General features: G+C 39.7%; 1 protein-coding gene across 2 annotated transcripts in view; it reads left to right on the forward strand.

Annotated features, from left to right (window-relative positions):
• The first annotated feature begins 1,114 nt into the window (after positions 1-1,114).
• Positions 1,115-23,015, forward strand: part of PRKACB (protein kinase cAMP-activated catalytic subunit beta) — a 66,634-nt gene continuing 44,733 nt past the window's right edge. Inside the window, exon 1 of one of the 2 annotated variants that reach the window (XM_030953827.1) lies at positions 1,115-1,224. In XM_030953827.1, the coding sequence (XP_030809687.1) occupies positions 1,179-1,224 (46 nt within the window). In that variant the 5' untranslated portion in view covers positions 1,115-1,178. Of the gene's footprint in view, positions 1,225-1,850; positions 1,946-23,015 lie in introns of those variants that run through there. The other variant, XM_030953826.1, reaches the window with a different exon arrangement.

Consider the following 23,015-nt stretch of genomic DNA (forward strand, 5'->3'; position numbering starts at 1 on the left):
TATGTGTATAAAATCCTGTCTTGTAAGGTAATTCAGTATTAGGCTGTGACAGCACGTGCTTCACCAGCAGGCAGCCCACAGTGCTGGGAGAGGATTTTGATAACCCCAGAGAAGGATGGTAGCCAGAACAATTCCTGCAGCCATGGGGAAAGAATGCTGCCAGGAGAGGCTGGGTATCACATACATTGTCCTGGCAAAATATATGCAGTTTGTGATCCATAAGATTAGCATTTCTGCTCTCCACTCTCTCCATTTTAAAGCAAGTAAAATAGAGCCTTTTTTTGATAAGCATTTCCTTCCAGAGCTAAAACACTCAAAGTGTTTCACATGATAAATATATAGAGAGCTATCATCAACTTGAAAGTCACAATACCACTTGAAAATGTGTAGCTGTAGCTATTTATGATGGGTGGCAGCAAAAGGGGGGGAGGAAAAAAATTCTTTCCTGGCAGCCCGCTTACTTTCTACGTTTTTTTTTTTTTTCCCTATAGTCTGGTAAGCCGTGTAAAAACAGACACTGAACAGGCGGCAAGTGCGAGTTTCCTCCCGTCGGCCGCCGGGGTGCAGGCCCGGGCGGGTGTCCTCGGGGATGCTCAGGGGCGCGGGGCGGGCGCAGCCGCAGGGCCGCGGCCCGCGCGGCCTCTCGGGGTCACCTTGGGCTGAGCGGCCTCGCCCCCCGCTTCGGCCGCGGCCCCGCGGGCGGGCCGGGCCGGGCCTGCCCTGCGGCAGCGGGGCGCTCCGGGGCCGCCGCCCGCCAGGCCGGGGGGTGCGGCGGGTGCCGAGATCCCGCGGGCGACGGCCGCGGGCACCCGCCGCCCCCGCCTTGTCCGAGCCGCTGCCGGGCGGGGGCGCCGCCCGCAGCTCCCGCAGCCCCTGCCCCGGGCCAGCCCCCGCCCGAGGCGGCGGCAGCGGCCCGGCCGTGGTCGGCTGCGCCCCCGCGGGCGGCGCAGCGGGAGGAGGCGCCGCCCCGGCCGTCATTTCCGCCGAGTGCGGGGCGGGGGAGGGGCAGAGCGCTCGCCTCCTCCTCCGCGGCGGCCGGAGACACAGAGACCCAGAGCGGGGCCAGGGCAGCTCCGCCGCCGCTGCCGCCGCCGCGCCCGCGGGCCGCGCCGCCCCGCCAGCCGAGCCCGGCCCGGCCCCCGCCCGGCATCCCTCCCGCCCCCCGCCCCGGCCCGGCCATGGGGAACGCAGCCACCGCCAAGAAGGGCAACGAGATCGAGAGCGGTGAGTGAGGGGGACGCGCCGCCGCCGCCTCCTCCCGGCTCCGCTCCCGGAGGAGGGCTCAGGGCCGGGCCTGGCGCGCCCGCCCCGCGTCGCCGCCGCCGCAGGCCCCGCGGCCTCGGGCCGAGCCCTCCGCCCCTACAGGCCCGGCCGCGGCCTGCGCGGTGCCGCCGGGAGTTCGCCCGACCCCGGCCCCGCCGCGGGGCTCAGCGGGCTCTCGAGAAAGCAGCGGGAGAAACCCGCCTGCGGCCACCGGGCTGAGGCCGCCGCCGGGCCGCGCGTGCGGCTGTCCCGCAGCAGGTGTCCGTCCCCGGTGGAGGAGGAGCCGGCGGCGGGGCCGCGGTGTCGGCGGGCAGGTGTCGGCGCCTCCACCAGCCTTCATCCTCGCCCCGGCCCGCTCGCTTTCCCCACCCCCGAACACACCCTGCCAGCGGGGGAGGCCTCCCGCCCGCCGCGCTCCGTCTGCGGCGGGAGGGTTTTTATCCCGCTGCGGGGAATGTAGGTCAGAAACTCCCGTGCTCGCCCGGATCGTGCAGCCCCGGTGACCCCGCGGCCGTGCCCGCGCCCCGCGGCGCAGCCCCAGCCCCGCGGCGTGTTTACATCGCTCGGGAGCGCGCTGGGAGAGCCCTCGGTACCGCGTTGCTCTTCTGAGCCCTGAGTAAAATGGAAGACAAAAGCATTGATCTGAACTCGTCATGGCAGGGAGCTTTCTGCTGGTGTTTCTGTTCGTTTGTTTGCTTTGTTTTTGTTGTTTTGTTGGGGTTTTTTTTTTCCTCTGAGTATTTCAGCATAACTTTCAACAATATAAAGGCGATTCATTTGCTGGGAAGAAAACCCTAGACTTTATTTTTTGCATGTTGACTTACTTACTTCGTTTTTACTGAAAAACTTTGGGTATGTTTGTGCTGGATGAGAGTAAAGACAAGATGTAGTGAGCAGGCAGTTGTGCAAGCTCAGTGTTCTGACAACAATACCCTTTGTTACTGGAAAATCCTAGGGCATTGAAATGGAAATAACTTTAAACGTCGAAGTTGGGGGGCTTGTTGGTTTGGTTTTGGATTTTTTTGTTGTGGTGGGGTTTTTTTGGTTATTTTGGGGTTTTTTTGTTGTTGTTTTTTTGGTTTTTTTTTAGCGTGTCTACTTTTTGTGTATTTACTATTGAGGTCTGGGGTATAACCAGGTAACCCGATTTGCATAGGCCGGGTCTTGCCCACACAGCATTCCTCTGGCTTCCCAGGGATCTGCAGTGGGCGCATCCAGCTGTGGGAGCAGGAGCTCTGGCTGACCTACCCAGTTCTGATTGTTGGTTTCACCTTGCAGTTCTTGTGTCTTAGCTCACTATTATTTTAGACTTCACAATCCAAATCTGTTATGAGTATTTGACCGTTATTGTTTAGTGGTTTTATTTTTTACTTGAGTGCCGTAATTTTGATGGGAAGTATTTTAGACTAACTATAAAGATAAGTATGGAGAGGGTGGATTGTTTGAAGTACTTCAGATGGCAAAACACTGCATTTTGTACTTCATGGTAACTCTACTGCTATTAGTTTGTGTAATTAAATAACACTACAACACATAGTGTTTACTTTCATTTTAATGAATTCTCATATTACAAAATAGTAATTTTTTAGGTTGCAGGAGTTTCCTTCAGAACCTCTCTCTCCCTTTGTTAGTGTTTAAAAATGAAATGCTGTTAGAGCCATCAAGCTCAGATGTTTAATTACTCAGTATATTTAGCAGCAAAATTCTGTAATGATACAACTCCTGTAACTAGGAGAAAATATTGGTCATCATTGACATACTGCTGGGAAAGACCAGGATTCACTTACCATGGAAGATTGATAAGATGTGACTATTATACAACTAATTAATTATTAGAGACAACATTTGGTTTACGATCAGTGAATGTTGATTGTCATCTATTCATATGATACATGGCAACCAAAAACTAAAGAAATATAAAATGAGATGGAGCTTTAATATTTCTGAATTATTTATTTGCATTGTTGAACCAGTTTTCTAGTTTTGCATGCTTTGTGTCCTCAGTAGCATGTATTCCAGGCTACTGGACACTGAAAATGAAGTTGTTTGAAGAGCTAACAGAAGAATATCCAGCTTAGGATTCTAAAGGTGATGTTATGCCTTGATTCATGCATAGAGCTTATGGAATTGTGTAGATCAAGGGCATGCTAAGGTCCCTGGAAGAACAATGAAGGGTAACACAGCTTTCCCTGATAACTACACTTACTAGTTCATGAAGTGTAATTTGAGACCTCTTGCAGTGTCTGTGGCCAGCACAGTAAATGCTGTTCACCCAGCTATGGCTCTTACATCCCTCTCATTTATTGTAGCTTTCCATTTATAGTCAAATGTCTTTAGTACTTGTTACTTCACTTAGGCAATGAAGTGAAATAAAACCATGAGTATGTGAACACCAGTAGTAGATGAGAGGAAATGTTTTGGAGTGTTTCTGGGCTGAAGTTGCAGGTGAATGAAATCTGAGTGGTGCTGGTTTCTTAAGCTTGGTCACCACAAGAGTGAATGGGGTTTGTGTAGCAGGGAGGACAAGATACATTGTGTATACAGAAGCTGGAAAGGAAAGCTTCAATGGAATCTGTTAGGGGGTATTTCTATGGCCTGCTGTTACACGTTCTCCTAAGATGCATTGGGTTTTGACTTGGAGGACCAAAACTAAAAGTTGTCCTTTGGTAACGAGAAGCATCAGGGTTCTGGCTCCATTTTAAACTTTGTTTTAGATGTTTTCATGGTTTTCCACAGCAACCTACAAATTCTGAGGGCCTTTTAGAATGGTAATATAAATGTCTTTCATTTGAAATCTGGAGAGAGACAATTATGAGTTGCCCTAAAATTTACTGATTCCTCATCCTAATATTAATTTAATTATTCTCTTTGTTATTTGTTGGTTTTTTCAGCTGCTCCACTGACAGTAGTTGAGAACTTTTGCAACCTAGAAGTTAAAAATACCAATTTGTAGTAAATTTCATTTTTTAGAAAAGGCCACAGGGAGTCCTCCTTGACTTGTTGCAATTGATGTGGGAAAATACTAGCTTGATTATTATTCATTATCTTGGAATAATTTGTGGAAGTAGCATGAAACATAACTACAACACATCTGAGGTTTAAAAACGGTCACATAACTTTTTAATTCAGCAAGTGAATCTACTACTTTCAAAATCATTAATTTTACACAAAACAGGAATGTTTTAACTTTACTAGAACTGCTTTCTAAACTAAAATGTATGTCAGCTTTACAAAACTTTTTACTTTGTAGGAAGTTTTGTGTATGTTTTACTTCAGATAACACAATAATACAGATTTTTTTAAAGCAATTATGATGTACGGCTCTGAATTATTTGCCCTGTTAGATATGCAACAGAATGTCATACATGATAGGTTTGGCTATAAATTATTAGTATCCCACTTGTAGTTTTGTTCGTGGTTTTTGTTGAGTTATTTTGTTTCCTCGGTTGCCCATTCCCCTTCCCCCACAGATTCAAGAGTACTTAGGTGTGATGTTGTCTGTTTGTATGTAACCACCAGACTGGCTGAGAGACCAGGTGATTACAATACGCTCTTAAGGACTGAAAGATTTGTAAATTTCTCTTCTTCCAGTAGATCTTGATGACATGGGCTTGGCTTCTGCATTTTATTTGCTGGGATTCCGATGGTCTTTGCTGCTTTTTCTGTGGCAGTATGTGGTAGCAAATTGCTCTTAAAATATATTTTAAAAGGAAACTATACATGATTTTTAAAGCATAATTCTGTACCTGTATCTTCTTACCTGGTAGCCAAACCTCTGGTTCTATTAATCCAGCATGATTTTACTGACTTTGACTTCTGTGGTCTTTAAATAGCCAAGTTCAGCATGTGTGATGTGTATTCTGCATGTGAGTTTTGTGTTCATTCACTCCCACTTTTCCTCGAAGTGTTCCCTACAGTATCTTCAGTATGACAGAGTTCCCATTATACTCAGTTCTTTGCTTTTGAACTCCTATAATTTGTAGAAAGTTTAAGTAGTGCTCCTTTGAAGTGTGCCTGACAGGAAGATGCAGCCTTCTACTTTTTCTTTTTCCAGTAGATTTTAACCTCCTCTGGGTACATTTCTTAAAAACTGGGGGTGGGGTTGTTTTCATATTTTTCATGTGTATTCACTGCTGGGTCATTCTGTGTATTTTCTTGCTGAAGACCAGAAGAGACCACAAGTGTATTTCTTGTTAAGACTAGATGAGGCAAGGCTTTATTTATCACTGCTGACCTTGGTTAAATCAAAATTGGTGAAGTAAAGGTGAAAAGCTCTGTATCCATTGCTATCCCAAGGTAGGTAATTCACTTTTCCAGAGGCTCTTGCTTGAGTGTTTTTGATCAGAGATTGTCTTTTTTCTTTTGCTCATTATGTTTAGCACTCCAGTTTTGAAATGGGTATCTTTTGGAGCCTTGTTCTTGGATCAGAACGTCAGCTAAAATATGTATTGTATAAAGAGTAATTAAAAATGTATGTTGGAGTGATGCTGGAATGGTCTGCATGAATAACATCTTTGAACAATGTATGTAATGCTTCTTTCCCACTATGTTGGGGTTGTGTCATCTATTAATCAGGTAGGTTTCAGCAATAAGAAAATAAGAAATAGTTGTAATTACTTGCTGAAGAAATACCTGAAAAACCCTCTGCTGTAATCACCAATGTTAGACTACCAGTATGCATTGTGTCAAGAGAGGCACCATCTGAAAATTCTGCTTTAATTAAAAACAAAATGCTTATTCACAGCTTGGATTAGCAAAGAGAGAGGTTATCACTCATTAAAGATAGCCACGTGGCAGCATAACAAAAGGTCAGAAGGGCCTCCAAGTGATAAATTGATTTGTATTTAGCTGTTGTGGTTAGGCCTTTATTACAGGCTCAGACTACTTTAGAGACAGAGTATTTTAAATTACTTGGCATTCCCTCCTTGCTGGGTTTGTTTAGTGTTTGTTCATCAACCCATCCGCATTTGTAGAAGTGACATAATCAAAACTAGTATCTTGAATAATGCTGGGATTGCTCATATTATTTCAAGTCACTTTGTTCCTTAGCCTAATTAAGGCTATGCTGTGCTGCAGAAATGAAGCCTCTCATTGGTACAGAGAGCAGAATGTAAGGGTGCAGCAGTGCAGGATATGGTGTGGAGTGGAGGCCACTGCTCTGTTCCACGCCAGGCTGGCGGGGAGTCTGCTCCAGATAGTGAAAGTTCTCCTGGAGCTGACACATCCCTCCTTTGGACAGAGCTCCTTTGGAAAGACTTTTGGACAGCTGTCAGATTTTGTGTTTTGCCTGCATCCTTTCTAGGCATCATAAAGGACTTCTTTTTCCAGATGCCTTTTTTTTCCCCTAAACTACAGCAGTTGGTTTAATGAAGAAGGTTGTTTCTGCTATACAGCAGGTGAGTTCCAGATCTGATCCAGAGCTGGATCTAGACTGGTTCATTTTGCTTATTTAATCAGTGCTTCTAGCATTTAATCTTGCCAAGTTTTCAGTGTTAGGAACCTTGAGTCAGTGGGGATTTTCCTTATGAAGTTGTGAAATTTAGGGCTAGAACTTGGTAAAAAGTCTACCCTGCAGTGCTGCTCTCAAGCTTTGTCTTTGTTTCAGGTGCAAGGTGCTATCTCATAAGCACTTCTTTCATTTGCAGTTCTGCTTTTCTGTCCCCTGCTACTTGCTTTCCTGCCTCTGTTCCCTCAAGTGTGCTGGAGTAACTATTTATGAGACAACAAGGTGAACTGAATTTGAGATTGATCTAGCTTAAAAATAACCCTACAGAAGAAGAAAAGCAGAAGGGACTTGAGTTACCTGTATTTGGCTTCCTGATGCAGTTCACTGCAGCCACACAAGCAGTTGTACCAGTGCAGGTGGGATGTGGCACAGAGAAGAGAGTGGATAGCAGGCACTAAATAGGAGCTGCCTGACCTACTGCTGTTGCCAAGAAGAGAGCTGTGGTTTCAGGCTGTACTGTATTTTCATACCATAAGCAGTTTCTCTGCTGTGAGGTAAAAGTGCTTCCTGGGAAATGGGAAAGAGAACAAAGTAGCAGTGGAGCTCTGAGGAGGTAATTGAAGTGAGGAGTATGTTGTCTTAGAGCTGCAAAACTAGAAGATAAAATCACTTTGTTTCCGATTTTTTTTTTTTTTTTTTTTACCTTTCCCTTCAATGGTTGCGAAGTGAAAGGATTTAGACACATTTCATTTCTTCTTGTTATACTGGTGTTCAGGAGGGCTAGTCATGAGCTAGGACCCCATTTTGTTTGTACAGACATACTTTCTTCTCTGAAACTCTTTTGGGAAATGAGGTAAATGCTGACAGGAAGTGAAGGTGAGACTGTTAGTTTGTGTGGCAGGAGAATTGGGATGCAGCAGTTTAGAGGGTCTGCTCTGCAGAGAGATAAAGGGAGCTCTGCCCTGCCTGTGGTGTTGGGATCAGCAGCAGTGAACAGGAGTCTCTGCAGGGCTCATTTGAGCCTCTCTTTGGCATCTCCCCTGCTCTTTCTTCGACATCTCAGCAGAATCACATCCGCTCAGAGTAAGGTTTCACAAAACAGCTGAGCCCATCTGGTGACTTGCACTGTTGAAAAATCAGGTTTTATTCCTAGACCCTTCACAAGTCAGGACTCGAGTGTTTCTCCAATCCATTGTTTAGGTATTTTACATAGGCAGAAAACAATGTGGGTTTTATCTCTTTGGATTATCCATAATTATTTTTGCACACCAAATCAGTTCACTGAGGTGTCAGATGGCAAAAGACAGATTCAAAGGAAGCGTTGAAGGCGCCAATGGCAATGAAGTGCTCAGGTGGCACAAAAAAGGAGTCTATATTTTTTAGCATTGAGCTCTTTAAGATCTCACTCTGCCAACCTCTTGAAAAAATATTACTCCAAACTACCACTTTCTCATCTTCATGTGTTTATATAAGAAATTTAAGGCTTCAGGTTTTTGGTGAGAGATGTTAGCACCTAGCAGTTGGACATCTAGGGCTATATGGAGGTAGAGAAAAATAGAGCAAAATATTGCTTGCTTTTATCTCTACACTTGTCATATGGATCTTTAAGACAATAGTATTTTAGAAGAGGATTCTTTTTTTTCTGTTTAAGATTTTCGTTTTGTATCTGTTCGTTTTGTTTGGTTGTTTTTCTTTTTTTTCCAATTTGCTATTCAGAGGAAGAAATGTAACAAAGTTTTAATTTCTTGCATTAAATTAGCTTCTGATTTTCCCTGCCCAGAAGGAAAAGATGTTTGCTGGCTTCTGGCAGAATGAGTTCTGGTATGTATTCCTTGTTAGATGTGTAGTAAGGGTTAGGCAAACTTCTTAGCATTATGTTGTGCAGTAAAGGTGTGGAAACATCTTGGTGTTTGTTTTGTCTGGGTTTTTAAAGCCACAGTTTTTGTGACTTCTGAATAAACAGCCAATTTCTGTACACTGACATGTCAGCTGTCTGTAGTTTTGAGGAATAATTTTGGTTTCAGAAAATCAAGTAGGCATATTTATATGCATTTCATGTAAGAGCTAAATGAGTGTCCAGATTCTGAGAAAGCCTGATGAGCTTTTTGAGCCAAATCTTCCCCTTAGGAAGGGCTTGGAGAGGTGCTGTTCTACTTGCATTGACCTTTTTTCCTTAGAGAGATACAGTATTTCTGTGTAAAGTAGCAAGGTATCTTACCTGTGTGTCCTTTAAAATGTTGCTATCTGAGTGAATATATAAACTGCTTAGTGCTTTGTAAATGTAATTGTTAGTTTGTTATTCCTCTGCCTCTTGTTAACTTGTATCCTTTTGCTAAAATACTGTAATATTTAAACAGAGGACATCAGGAACTTTTTGTTTCTTTTGTTTCAGTCAGGTTAAGCTGCTTTCAGGAAGTATGTGCTCATTAACATACTGCACTTGCTGCTAGCACTTGTCTGTAAACCCACAGACATCCACAGCTGCCATGTGGCTCAAGAAATTAAAACAAAGGAAAGTGCTTTTTTGGCAAGAAGGTAGAAGCTTGAAATATAGACAAGACTGTTACTTCGCCTGTGCCCAGAATCAGTTTGCTTTTCCCTCTCACAAAATGACATAATTAAGGATGTATGTGCTCTGCTACTTCAGTAGTTGCATTGTTATAGTGATTAAGGTTAGTTTTGATTACTATAACATTAGGCAGTATGAAATTCTTTGTCTTGTAGCAAGCAGCAGTAACAGTTTTATTGTGTATGTAAATTCTGATTGTTAAGCATATGATAATCTAGCCTTATTTTGCAAAATTGTGATTTAACTGCACCAAAGTCTATCACTACATAAAGTTTTAAATGCAAATTACCTATATTCAAGCATTTTATTAAGTCCTCTATAGATTATTGTGGAGGATGGAGGTTTTGATCAGGGTTTCTCATTGAGAAACAGAGTAGGTGGTGAGAGAGAGAAAGAGCATAGCTAAAATCATGCCAAGCCCATTTGAAAGATCATGGTATTTCCCTCTAACAGCTATGACGAAAGAAGATATGTTTTCATTAACTTGTTGAGGACTATTTTATATTGGGCAGTTTTGAAAAATTCAATGCCCCAGTTGTATGTTTGTTCCTTGTGAAGACTTGTGTAGTGAGGAGCACACCTTGCAGCTCCCAGCACTGGTCCTCTGCTTTGAGAACTGTGGGTTAATCATTCTAAAGCAGCAGAGTGCAACAGGACATCGTGTGTTCAAGCTGGATTCTCTCCATTGGCTGAAAAATCTACATTGCAGTGGTATTTGTGTAGTGAACTGAACTTCAGAGAGAAATTAGGTGCTAGATTTTTAGCTTAGTATAATGGCTTGTATGAATAACAAATTGCAAAACAAGCAAGTTTTGAAATTTAAGTGTACAGCAGCTTCATGGGATGTGGAATTGCCTGGGAGATTGAGGGGGTGTAGTGCTTTGTAGTGGTTCTTAGGGTGTTTCCTGGTTCTTTTGCAAATTAGCAATTTCTTTTTCCCTCGAATTTCTTGAGGATGAATAATCAGATTCAAAACTGACACTAAAAAAATTAACCTGCTTTTTACACAGATTACACTAATATCTTATAAAGTTCAATTTCTATCTAAATTTGGTATATTGTTATGAACTTTCTTCCAAAAAGATTGCTCTTTTGATACTACCTACCTACCTCATAATCCAACTGTTTGTTTAATAGTCAAATGCAGGAGTTATTTCATTTGCGTATTAACTTAAGTTTTTTATATTGAGCTCCAAAATAAGACATCGTTGAACTTTAGAGAATGTGTTCAGAGTTTGGGGTTTTTTTCAATGAACAATTTTTGTTTTTAAGCAATACTTACTACCATGTATTGATGATGAACATCAAACACCTTGCATCTCAGGTGAACACTCAGGAAAAGGTTAGCAAGGATAGAATGATGTTCATGTCAAGAATTACTATGTAATTGCTATGTAAGTGACATCTCTTACCTGGAATAGCTAGAGGGCATGATTTGTAAAACTATGTGGCATGGGGAGTGAGGAATGTCCTATGCTTGCTTTTTTCTTGCTTTTTTTTTAAGTAACTGCTTTGAGTCATTGCTTCTATTGGCTTTTTCCTTAGGAACAGATATCAATTTATTCCTAATAAAACATTAGAGCTCTCCTTGAAAATGAGAAACTACAGAGAATGAGGATGGAGAAAAAAACAGGCAACAGCTGGTAAAAGAAGGAACATGAGTAGAGAAATGTAAAAATAGGGAGACAAAGGGAGCTCTGAGCAGAATATGGTTTGGGTCTTGTCCACATACTCCGATTCCAGAAAAGGGAGCTGATGGATGCTGGCCAGAGATGCTCTGCCTGAGGCGGTCAAAGTACCACAGGTGTTGGGACATCCTGGAAAGCTTCTTCCACCTGGTTGCAGCTTGGTCAGAGCAATAGAGTCTCTCATGAAGAGATCCTGCATCGTGTGGAGACTTAGAGAGGAAATGTATAAATGTAAAGATGAACCAAGAGCACCTTAATGAGAAGTGTTGGAGAAGCTGAGGTCTAGGTTGCCATTAATCCCGCTTGGGCCATGGCATGCATGGGCTCCACCTTATCCCAGAGGGAGCTAGCTTTCAGGACCCCGGGCAAAGCATTATGGATGTGCTCATATCTTTTAGTGTATTTTTCCTGACTGGGCTCTGGATTTAACCCAAAGTACAAGCTGATCCACCTGGCATGGTGCCTCTCCTGATGGTAGGAGATCCCATCCCCTGCTGTCTAGGCAGGGCAAATGGTGAGAAAGTGATGTATGAGGTCATAATGGAATTTTCCAAGATGAGGTGTGAAGATGAACAGGATGTCATGAAGCCTGCTGAAATACTGCATGGGAAAGACATGTGTCTCATGGGACAACAATCTTCTGCTGGGGTTATTCCTGCCTCAGTCTTCTAGTTGAGCTCAGCTCTTGCCCCAGGAGCAGAGGGCACCCCTGACTACCTTCATGCCAGATGCCCAAAGATACATTCTAGGGTTTTGTTCTGCCAGAGGTGCCAGGTGTTCTTGGCACATTGTATAGTTTCAGCCAGTTCTTGTGGGATTTTTGGGGATTGTTGGTTTTTTAGTTTGGTTTGGATGGTTTTTGTTTGTTTGGGTGTTGGTTGGTTTTTTGTGAGTTTTTTTGCTTTGTTTTTTTTTGGATGGTTTTTTTTTTAATGGAAGGTGTCTCTAGAAGCTTGGTACTTTCAAGAGCTAAAATGGTATGAGTTATTCACTTCAGAAGAGTTGGGATTTTTTTGTGATGGTGGTTTTTGGGTTTTTTGCGCTTTCTGCTTTTAAATAGATGCTTGAAACTATGCAGTTTATTAAAGGAGAACATCTGCAAAGTAATTGACAACAGAAATATAGAACATAGTTTGGTCAAATAACTTGTTCTTTTCAACTATAAGACAGTGATGTATGATGATTTGGTTGAATTTTCAAATGAGTTATAGCCCCCATTACTTGTCACTGTTACTTTAGAGTGTTTTTTTCAGGACCTATTTTAGAAGTAATTTTATAGTGTCTGCTGGGCAAGAGTCTTCAGAGTAGAACCTGATTTTTGCTGGTATATTTTTGAAAAAAAACAAAACATGTTTCTACTGTCTTCAGCTTGAGGTTTGAGGCTATAGTTATATGAACCATTCTTCAGCTTGCTGCTTATGCAGTACTTACATGACCAATTTTCCTTGGCAGTAAAGCTGACTTGAAAAATGCCTGCCCTTATCACCCCTGCTGCTCTGCTCATAGCTACAATTCACTGCTCCTCCTGTGCTGATACAGCTGTTCAAGGACTGCTCTGTGTCTCACCACAATGCATAAGACCCTTGCTCCCACCTGGTGCTGCTGTTTTAACCCTTTATTTCATGGACCTGTCTTAAAACACCACCCCACCTTGTGTTGGGTTGATACGAAGGAGACATCCAAAATGGGGAAATGGTGTTGTAAGTGGCTTTTGCCATTGAAGAAAGCACAGGTGTCACTGAAGGGGAGAAGAAAATGGTACTATTGCATGGTGTCAATATCACCTTTTGGATATGTTAACATGAGATGGTTTTTGATTTGAGGGACTCTTTGGAGCTTTCTCTTGATCCACAGATGCTGCTGACTGACTTTGTTGTGCTATGCATCACCATGCCATTCTCAAATACTGTCTGCAAGAGTTGCCCCATTTTTTGCTTACAACTAAGACTAAAATAGTGTTTGTATCATTTTAGTTCTGTTAAATGTGATTGCCCTCATGGTTGTCAGCACAATTTCTTTTGTCAAAGGTATCAAAAAGATCACTAGCCTTCCTCTTCATATTTTAATTGCTCCAGAATGTACTCAAGTATTTGTTAGGACAAATAAAACTGGAAGATAACTAAAACCTGCACATTGCTTTTAGAATATAGCAGGTGAGTAGGGAGTAGCAGGAGGAAGAAGAGATGTACATAATTGTGCAGCAGCACAATGAGACATATGAAAGAATCCAATACCAAAGTTAACCTAAATGGTATGGTAAAGCTAGAGGTGTAAGCATTGGAAATTTAGTATGATCTTTGACAAAAAAAAATGAAGGCATCTCTTGCATTTATCTTTTCTGCAGTTGAACTGAATTCTTGCTTACTGATGAAGATACTGATTTTCTGTGGGATGTATTTTTCATTTAATGTAAAAATAAAGTTCATAGCCTTACTGTCCCTTTGTTCAAAAATAACTTGTGGTAGTTCTGCCTTTCTTTGTGTGAAAATAATTCCAAACAGAAAATAGTAGTTGGCTGGTTTTACACAGTTCTATTCACAACACTATAATTTTCTCCACCAACTAAATTGACTCATTCATTTCCACTAATACATACAAACTTTACTTGTTCTGCTGCCAGTCTGGTTGTTAAGAGGACTAGCCCAAGACACATTGGCTGAGAAAACAGAGCAGTACATGTTCAGTATGGAAAGCATGAAAGTGCAGTCCTTTCAAATGCACTCCCTTCAGACTTGGACACAAATTTTTCGCCAGGAGAGCTGTCAGCCACTGGAATGATCTCCCCAGGGAAGTGATGGACTCGCCACCGGCAGGACACTTAAGGTTCAGCTGGATACAGTGCTGGGCCATCTTGTCTAGGGCGTGCTTTTGGCAAGAAAGGCTGGCCCAGAAGAGCCTTGAGGTCCCTTCCAACCTGATGTTCTGTGATTCTCTGACATGTTACAGAGAACCTGAGTAGCAGAGCATGTTTGTTGAGCTTGAGATTGTTTGATACTTGTGCAGCACTAGAAGGGGGTTTGTAGGAAGTGACTGCAAGCTGGGAAGGAGACGATAGGTACATTTTTAAGAAATAAAGCTAGGATGAGAATTTTGATTCCTCTTAAATGGTGTGAACACAGTGGGATAGTCTCAAGAAGGCAAGAGTTATATGAAAAAGACTTCTGATTTCTTGTTGAATGCACATTTAATAGTGAAAAGGAGACATTTAGTGAGGAAAATACATTTGGAGAAAATGTATGCTTCAGTTGTGAAAGATGGAATATATTTAGTATATGGGTGTAAGCCACAATATTGGCAACTTTCTGAGTCGAATAGCAAATACTGAAGAGGGAAGATGTGAGAAAATTAAGACATAGCATTATTAGTCCATATTAAGTATTTGCTAATGATACAGGTATCAGCTATAGCATTATAGCATGAAGAGTATTTTTCCTCTAACAAAATATAGAAGTATATTAGTATTGTGTGTTTAAAAAAAAAAAGAATTGTTGACATGTCTGTTGATGTTACTCCTCTTTGGGACACTTCTTTCCCTGCTGAAAAGAGCCCAATGGACCTTTATTGCACTCCAAGGATATGATGAAACACTAGATCTCCCTATTTGTAATTGCATCAAGAACTATTCAATGAAAGATAGCATTAAATTTTTTCTGGTGTTTCATCACATGGCAGAGTGTATTCTCTCATGAACGATTAAACTGCAGATGCTGCTGACATCTGTTATTGTTTGGGAGGTTCTCATTTCCTTGTATAGTTGCAGGAGGGTTATCTGAATCAGAATTACTTTCCTGCTGCAGCAGCATCAACCTTGCAGTATTTTATGAGACAATATGTAACCACAACAAAACCAGTATTTCATTTTTATAGATGCACTTACTGAGGTGGTTTTGTGGTCCAAACACAGAGTAATTGTCACAGATTGGATAATTTAGAACTGAACTTAGAGGACTGCAATGTGAAGTACCAAAATACTATGCTTAGACATCATTGCTGTTTAAAAAGTACTTCCAGCTAATCATTCTGTTCAAGTGCTTCTTCACTGGTGATCGTGTTTAAGAAGGGATGGCAAAATTAGAACCATTTTGAAAGATGACCTACAAGCAGATATAAATCTGGTCCTTGAAATTTTTACAGTTTAAGAAGGCAAAAATGTAGTCCTAACGATAGCCTCTCATTTATAGATGCTTTATACTGAAGTATGCATACTTGATGTATAGATGGAATTCATTTAACTGAAGGAAGAAAAGCTTTGAACAAGGGCAAGAAAAAATTTTCCTACCATTACCACTTAATGATTTTTCAGGTTGGAGAAAGTGAAGAGAAGGATAACAGTTTTAATACAACAAATATAATTATGCTCTAGGCAAGATCATTGTTTGTAAACATTTTATTGTATTTTGACAGTGATGATGTTGGTGAGAGATACATTGGAACTGAAGTTAGGAAAATAGGAATAAGCAGTAGTTAATATATTGACAGTTGCATCTTAAAGCATTCATGTGGTAGTAGTTTAAAATTCTGTAATACATATTAACATTCTGTGGACATTGTGTGTGACATACTGCAGGAAAGCAGGTATCAGTTAATCTCTTTACTGGTAAAGGCACAAAAGAGTGACCAGTGATGGCCAGCTCTTGTTCCATTCCCATCTTAGTCACCAATTTTGATAAAGTAGCCAAAATAAGAGAATAAGAGGCATGTTTCGAGAGAAGGTCTTTTAATATATTGTGAAGAGCTTTTTAAAGCAAATGTATTTGATTCATTTAAATAAAAGGAAATAAAGTGTATCTGAAATATTTATCCTCTTAGAATTTTTATTTTTCCATTTGAATCTTAGGATGTGTGGGTCATACTGCTATTCCAAGTAGCATTAATTTTGATGCGAAGATAATATGTATGTAAGCCCCCTGTAAATAGGCTGTAAATCATTTGCAGTCTATAGTGGTGGTGTGGTAGTAACATTTTTAATTTGGATATCTGGTTAAGAGTAGAAAAATTTGAACATTTGTGTTCAAAGTTGATTTTTTAAAATTAGGCCATTAATAGGTAAGGGACTGCCTTTCTTTGGTTGTTCTATTGGCACATACTAGCATGGTGCAGTTATCTTTTTTTCTTACATTAATGAATGCTTTAACCTCTTAACAAGAGCATTTTTAGGAAGACTTTCACTTTAAGAAATTGAAAATCTTTTTGAAGTGAAATCTTGTATTCTGGTCCTCTGTTACACAATGTAAGTATTGCATTTTCATTAGTTCAAGCTACATGTTGCAGTATTACTTGTTGATTTATTAACAAAGAGAATCTAGTTTAGGAACAAATTAATTTATGAGGATCAAGACAGTTTGTCTTAATTCAGTGTTTCTATTTTAGTACATGTAACAACATAAAAGATATATCTTCTTTGCTGTAAAGTATTTTCTTTGCATTCTTTTCGTTGAGTGATTTTAATGGCAAACACTGTTAGGATTCTCACTAAAAGAAAATATTTTCTTGCCAGCCAGTGTTTATACACCATGCACCTGGCTTCTGTATTTTCTTTTGTCTTCTAAAATCTGGTATAGAAGGTATTGTGGGCTAGTGAGATTGTCATTGTTAATGAACATTGCCCCTCAAATCCTGCACCTGTTCAGGTAATATTTAAAAAAGGGAAAGGACGTGTACACCTTGTTGAAACAAGGTGTCATGGAGTTTTTTTTTTACCACCTTGTATTTCAAGAATATATTTTAATCTCATCTTACAGGATAATTCATAGTGTTGTTTTAAATAGTAAACAGTGATGACTATGGTGTATTAAAAACTATGCATTTTAATATTTTTAACTATTTTATATTAGTTTAATTTTACTTTGCTTAGAAATAAAGGTTACTATATTTCAGTATCTATATTTTCAGTATCAGTATATTCAGGTCATTTTCAGTATCTTATTTTGCTTGGTAAGAGTAGAATTATTTAAACACTTCTTATGCTGTCCATTCTTATCACATTTGTGATATTATGGGCTGGGTAGATTTCTAGAGAAAATGAAGGCTGGAAATGCAACTTTCCTATTCTTGGTAAATAAACTGGAAAGTCCACCAAAACTCAAACCAGTCAAATTGATGTTTTCAAAATAAAAAACCAGGCAGCTCACCTGTAGAATATTTCAAGAAGGAGAACTGTGTATCTGTATATCATTTGGGGAAGATGAGTGTGTTTCAGATTTTTTCTGGGGGAAATCAAAGACACAGCAAGAAGACCGCACAAAGAGTTTGAGCAAATAGTGGAAGACAGCCCATGAAAAGCACAGCAAGGTGTTTTTTGACTGAGCATGCCTAAAGAAAACTTGTTATGGACTTCTCACCTTCGTTTCTCTGTATAGGTAGATTTTTACACATTCTGTATAAATACCCAGAGTTGAATCAAGACAGTCTGCAGAGAGCAGCATTTCACTTATTTCTGTTCAAGTGATGAGTGGGTGATGGAAGCGCGTAACCTGCTCAGGTGAAGTAGGTGACAATGTGCATTTGTGTGAGGAGCATGGGTTTGGTTGTTTTTTTCTTGACTGGGAGAGCTGTAATGATATGTACTGTCCAAAGGTTCTTTTGCTATATCACCTAGTTCTTTGCCTTCATTTTATGGTTTAGTGTTTCCATCAACAGGCCAAGATGTGACTTTTCAGCTGATACATAATTTTCCTTTCCTGGGCAGTTAAAAATCAGTATATGTTTCCTCTATACAAACAGCTTCTCAGAGTTTGTGATCACACACCACCAGACATAAAATGTGCCACTTTATTTTGAAAAACTGATGCTCTTGTGCTGCTAAGAAAGTTTGCAATTCTTGTGTAAATCTATAAGCTCTAAAAAAACTCTGGTGAAACAATTCCAGTTCTGTCAGGCCTCTATTGTCCATAATAAAAAGTCATCTCAGATTGAATTTTTATGGTTATATAGCTCTTATAACAATTAAAGGTTTGCTTGCTCAGGCAAATTAAAATCAGTCTCATGATGGGGGCAGGGGGAAGGGGTTTTATTAAGGAGTTGAACTTATTTCCCTCATTTTTATGTATAGTTCTTATGAGTCCTATAGAACTTCTTTCAGCTGTAATTAACATGCACGCAGAGCCCCTCTGTTTTTTCATTACACCTTTTTCCCAAGCTATCTTTCCACATAGATCTGTTTTAGACAGATTAGTTTTATGTCTCCATTGTGGTTTTGTTCAAATTGGAGTTTTTACAATAGTGCATGCACACACTGTTTTCTGTTGAAGGTCTATATGAAAGTTATTTGATTTGTTACTAAAAGTTAACCAATGCAGTGGGTAGAGAATAAAATAAAGCCTCATTTTCCTCCCTGCTTGTTTTCTTCCTGTTCTAATAATTTCTATTTCTTCTTTGTGAAATAGGCACCCAAGTAACATTTCATCATCCCAGGGATAAAAAGCAGCAGTACCTACAGCTGAAAATCACATGGTTTAAGTAACTTGTCACAGAACAAGGATAGTATCTACTCTTCAAGGATGGTATTTAGTAGCCTTTGGCAGCAGCTTGTCCTGATGTTTCTAAAGGCTCCTTCATCCTGCTTCCAGAGTTCTGTAGGTCTTTCCAAAGGAGCTCAACTGATACATTTCCTTCACTGCCTGATCCTGATTGAGTGCCAGGATAGTTCCATACATTGTTCTGCAGGAAGTACCAGTCTCTGGAAAATCAAATACATGCCTGTATCTCTTGTTACAAAGAATGTGTAAACAAGGGCCATGCAGAGGTTATAAAAAGAATACTAATTCTGACTTTTTTAATGCCTTTGGATGCCAAAATGTGAAATATAAAGCATGTCTTTAACACACAGTTTTCTGTTTAAGTTATGTAGACAAGCACTCGTTTATATGATTTAATTTGTAAATGTCTCCCTATGAAAAAGCAATAAATTTTACTAGTCAGTTATTGTCTTTATTCATGAATATTCATAATTAGTATGGCAATAGGTTGGCAGTAGTTCAGTTGACTTTATCCAGTATCACTGGAATTCCTGGTTATTATTTTTAGAATGCACAATAAAGCTAAGAGGTAATACGGGAGCTTTTTCAGTGGCATAGTTTGTAGTTTGCATATTTTTATGTTCAAGTTAGAGGAATTTATTAAAAATTTTGGGAAGTCATCAATCTGTATATATATTATATCAAGTTTAAGATGGACAATTTGGGATCATAAGACGGGAATAGGTGATAAGCCTTTGCTGTCTGGAACTCTTAGGGAGTTCTTTTTTCTAAACTCAGAAGCACTCCTAAAAATCTCATTAGAAGCCCACCCATCAGTGTTTTGTACAAATAGCAGAAATGTGTCATGCTCTGGTATCATGGTATGGAAATTGTTTGTAGATACTATTCAGCTCTTATCAGAGGTCAAACTGCAGTATTTGTTGACCTTCCTACTTAGGCTTGATGCACTGAAAATCTGCACTGTTAAACTTGGGAGTCATATGATTGTCTAAATCCTCACTTCTCATTCGCGATGTTCCAGAAAAACAAGGCAGAGGCAATGCAATCAGGCTTAACAGTCCTATTGCTTTTAACCATTTCTGTATTTCTGTTAGGGAAAGTATGTGGCAAATAACAGGGAAATTGTTTTGGGAAAATAATTAGCTTTTAAAATTAGTTGGCACTATTAAGCACCTTTCATCTGTAAACTGGCAAATAACTGCAAATATTAATTTAACAATTAACTCTTTAGAAGACCTAGGCATACAGCAATACAGTAAAGTGACTTCTTATAATTACCCTAGGCTTGTAGTAACACTTCTAGTAACTTAAAATAACGTATATCTTCATTTTTTGACAGTCCAACATCTAAATTGGCAGTCTGTTACAGAAAGAAAACTATACCTTATTTTATGGCAATTAGTATATCAATTTACTTCACGTTCTCAAAGTGCTTATTAATTTTAGCTCAAAATAGATCAAATGTACCACATGTGACTGCTGTATCATAATACTACATTTCTATTTTTAAACCTAAATGGACTCTGGGAAAGTACTTTGCAAACTTTTGGCTTCTATTGCAGAGCAGGTTTCCCATGTGTTTCTGCATAAAGTGCCTCCTGATGGGGTCCTGGAATAGCCATTCGTCTTTCTGGCCATGTCTTTCTTTCAAGCTTTATGTTTGTTAATTAAAAAACCCTGAAATAAAGTCAGGTGAATTGTGTAAATTATTCTTCAAAATAAGCAAGCTGGGGAAACTTCATCTTCTTCATTTCAGTCCTTAAAATGTTCAGATACTGCAAGGGAAAATTAAATGTATGCTGGAAGTCATGAGCTCAGAATCATATTAATAGTATTTTGTTTTGAAATTGTTTTCTCCGTGAACTTACATTCAACACCAAAGAAAAAGCATTTGTTTCCCTATAAGTGACCGGCTTTTAATGTCTTATTAAAAATAAGTCTCATATTAAAAATATGCCAACTGTTGGAAAGCAAACAGTCTTTACCTTTCCTACTCTGCAGTCATGGCTCAGAAGTTGTGTTTAGGTTAATATTTCTTTTGTAATGGCCAGTTGTGATCTCTTTATCCCCACTGCACGTGGTCCAAGTTAAATGTTAGATGTCACCTCACCAAACCATCACAGTCATGAAAATGTTTAAAGAGAGAGTCACCAAAGCAAAGAATTTCAGTCATTTCTAGGTTGAAGGCAGCTGTAGAATGCAGCAGCTCAGTCTTAGGAGAGCAGGTAGAATGTTACTAAACTGTTGGTTCCATGGCTCTGTCAGAGCATGCAGTGGTATTGTACACTGATTGTAGTTGGGCTTTTGAGCATAAATGTGTGTAATCACCACTTGTAGTAATTCAGTCCGAAAGTTACAAAGACAAAAATACCAATAACAAGCAGCACCACAGATACCAGTATTTAACCACATCATAAAGGAATATTAATTATTTTTGCAGTCTGAGCTGCGTCATAATCTGGGGTCCAGAGGAGTACCCTTAGGTGATCCATCCAATCCATGATAAACTTTGGATGTTTTGATTGCTTAGCCTGTGAGCCAAGGACCAGAAGTGCTTTTCTGAAGTAGCTTTTCATGCGACAGTCTTGGCTCTGGCTGAAGAGATCGCACCCCAAGGTCAGATTTTTTTAAATTATTTCATATGAAGACATCAACATATTAATGATGCTGCAGCCACTAAGTTTTACAGCTTAAATGTCTCGATCAGTATCTGTAGCACCATCAGATAAAAATGAAGGCTAGCAAAACAAGATATAGCAAACTTTAGTGTTTGAGGAGTTCATTTTTTTAGCATGCCCAGAGTGTATCTGTAGTTTGATATTCATTTCCAAAGTCAGTTATAGCCAAGTTATAAGTTGCTAGAATACTGAAGAATATTGAAGAAGTTGTTTCATCTTTCCTTTATGCCCAGTTGGCACTCAGTCGCTAAATTAAGCTTCCATTTCAGTTTGAGAACGGAAAAGAGTTGAGATAATAAGATTGTGTTAAATCAGTTTTTGGCCTTTGACCTTCTAAAATGAATGTCTAAAAGAGAATTAAGGGTGAAGTTGTATAGAGACATGGAATATTGTCCTTTAAATTTAAGTGGCTGAAAAATTGGTGCAGCAAGGGGTTAGGCTATTTTTCTTCTCCATGTACAGTGATAGGGCAGACCTTTTTATCTAGAAAAGTTTTGGCTACACTACACTCTTGGAGGATTGCATTGTACAACTTTATTTTTTAATAATATGAGAGAATAAAACTCTTCTAATTGTTTGAGACTACAGGTGAAGATGCCTTTTCCTGCTCTTAAACGTACCCTCAAGCTCAGGTTTTGTCTTCACTCACTGTAGTGGTTTCAGATGCAGAGCCCTCACTCTGTCCTGCCTTAGCTCCTTGTTTCAGTTTTACCTCTGCCTTGTGCCAGCTCCCTAATGCAGTCTTGCATCAGTTCTCAATTCTTTGCCTGTTAGCCCTTCCTCTGATTTTTTTTTGCCTTTCCTCCCCCCAGTTCTGTTGTGAAATTCTAATTTTTGACTGATGTTGGTGACGTTCTGGTATATTCGAATATTGTTATGTTCCCATGCTTGTGTCATATTTGTTTCTGAAGTGGACACTTACTGGCAGAGAAAAGAGTATTTTAATTTTAAACTGTTTTAATGGCTCACTGATTATTTGTAAGCAAAGAAGCAAGTGTAATTTTCTTTATCTTTCATATTTTAACCTGTTCTAGCAATTATTAAAGTTGCTGCTGTAAATATGTCTTGAAAATATCTATTTCACTCAACATGTTTTCTTAGGAGGCCTTAATTTGGAGTTTATTTGATTTAGGACAAAAATCAGAGTTTATTAAGTGTGTCTTTTTTATGTGTACTTTTATAATTCTCCTTATTTTTAATATGTCAGCCAATTTATGTTGTTTACTGTCAAAAGTGTGATATTAATCCATCTTCTTGTCTGATGCAAAAAAACCGTAAAAGCAAGTGTTTGAACTTGAGGATGCCAATTTAAGCATGAAACATCAAAATAAGTCTTATTTTTAATTAAAAAAAAAAACAGTTTTATTTGAAATTGTTTCCGTGTGTATGGCTGAGTTTTCTGTTGAATTTCAAGCTACCAATTATTTTTAGACTACATAAATTAATGAGAACAGATGGAATGTATGATTAGAAATTTGGGCATATTGAGCAGTCAGGCTGTACTGAAAAATACTTGAACATATAATATGTGGAACAGAATTATATCAAAGAGGTATTTGCAAAACCAGAGGTGCAAAAGAATTCTGTGAAGAGAGGTAGAGAGAGCATCTGAGCTCAGCCTCCACAGCCCACTGCCCAGGACATGAGTAAGTGGCCTCTTCTCTTGCAGATGGCTGTGTCCAGTCGTGTGTCTGGTAATTGTATCTCTAGATATGTGTTCACTCCTTCAAGGGAGTGAAACAAATAATTTCAACAAAAACTGTCCAAATGAGAGGAAGGAGGAGGGGAAGTTTTTCGAAATACTGTGTAAGATATATATTCATGTAATGATGTTCGTTTATGATTTTCAGCATTAAAATATTTACCTAGAGACATGAATTGCATTTTTAATAG

This window comes from Camarhynchus parvulus, chromosome 8 (assembly GCF_901933205.1).
Source record: "Camarhynchus parvulus chromosome 8, STF_HiC, whole genome shotgun sequence".
NCBI classification, from domain to species: Eukaryota; Metazoa; Chordata; class Aves; order Passeriformes; family Thraupidae; genus Camarhynchus; species Camarhynchus parvulus.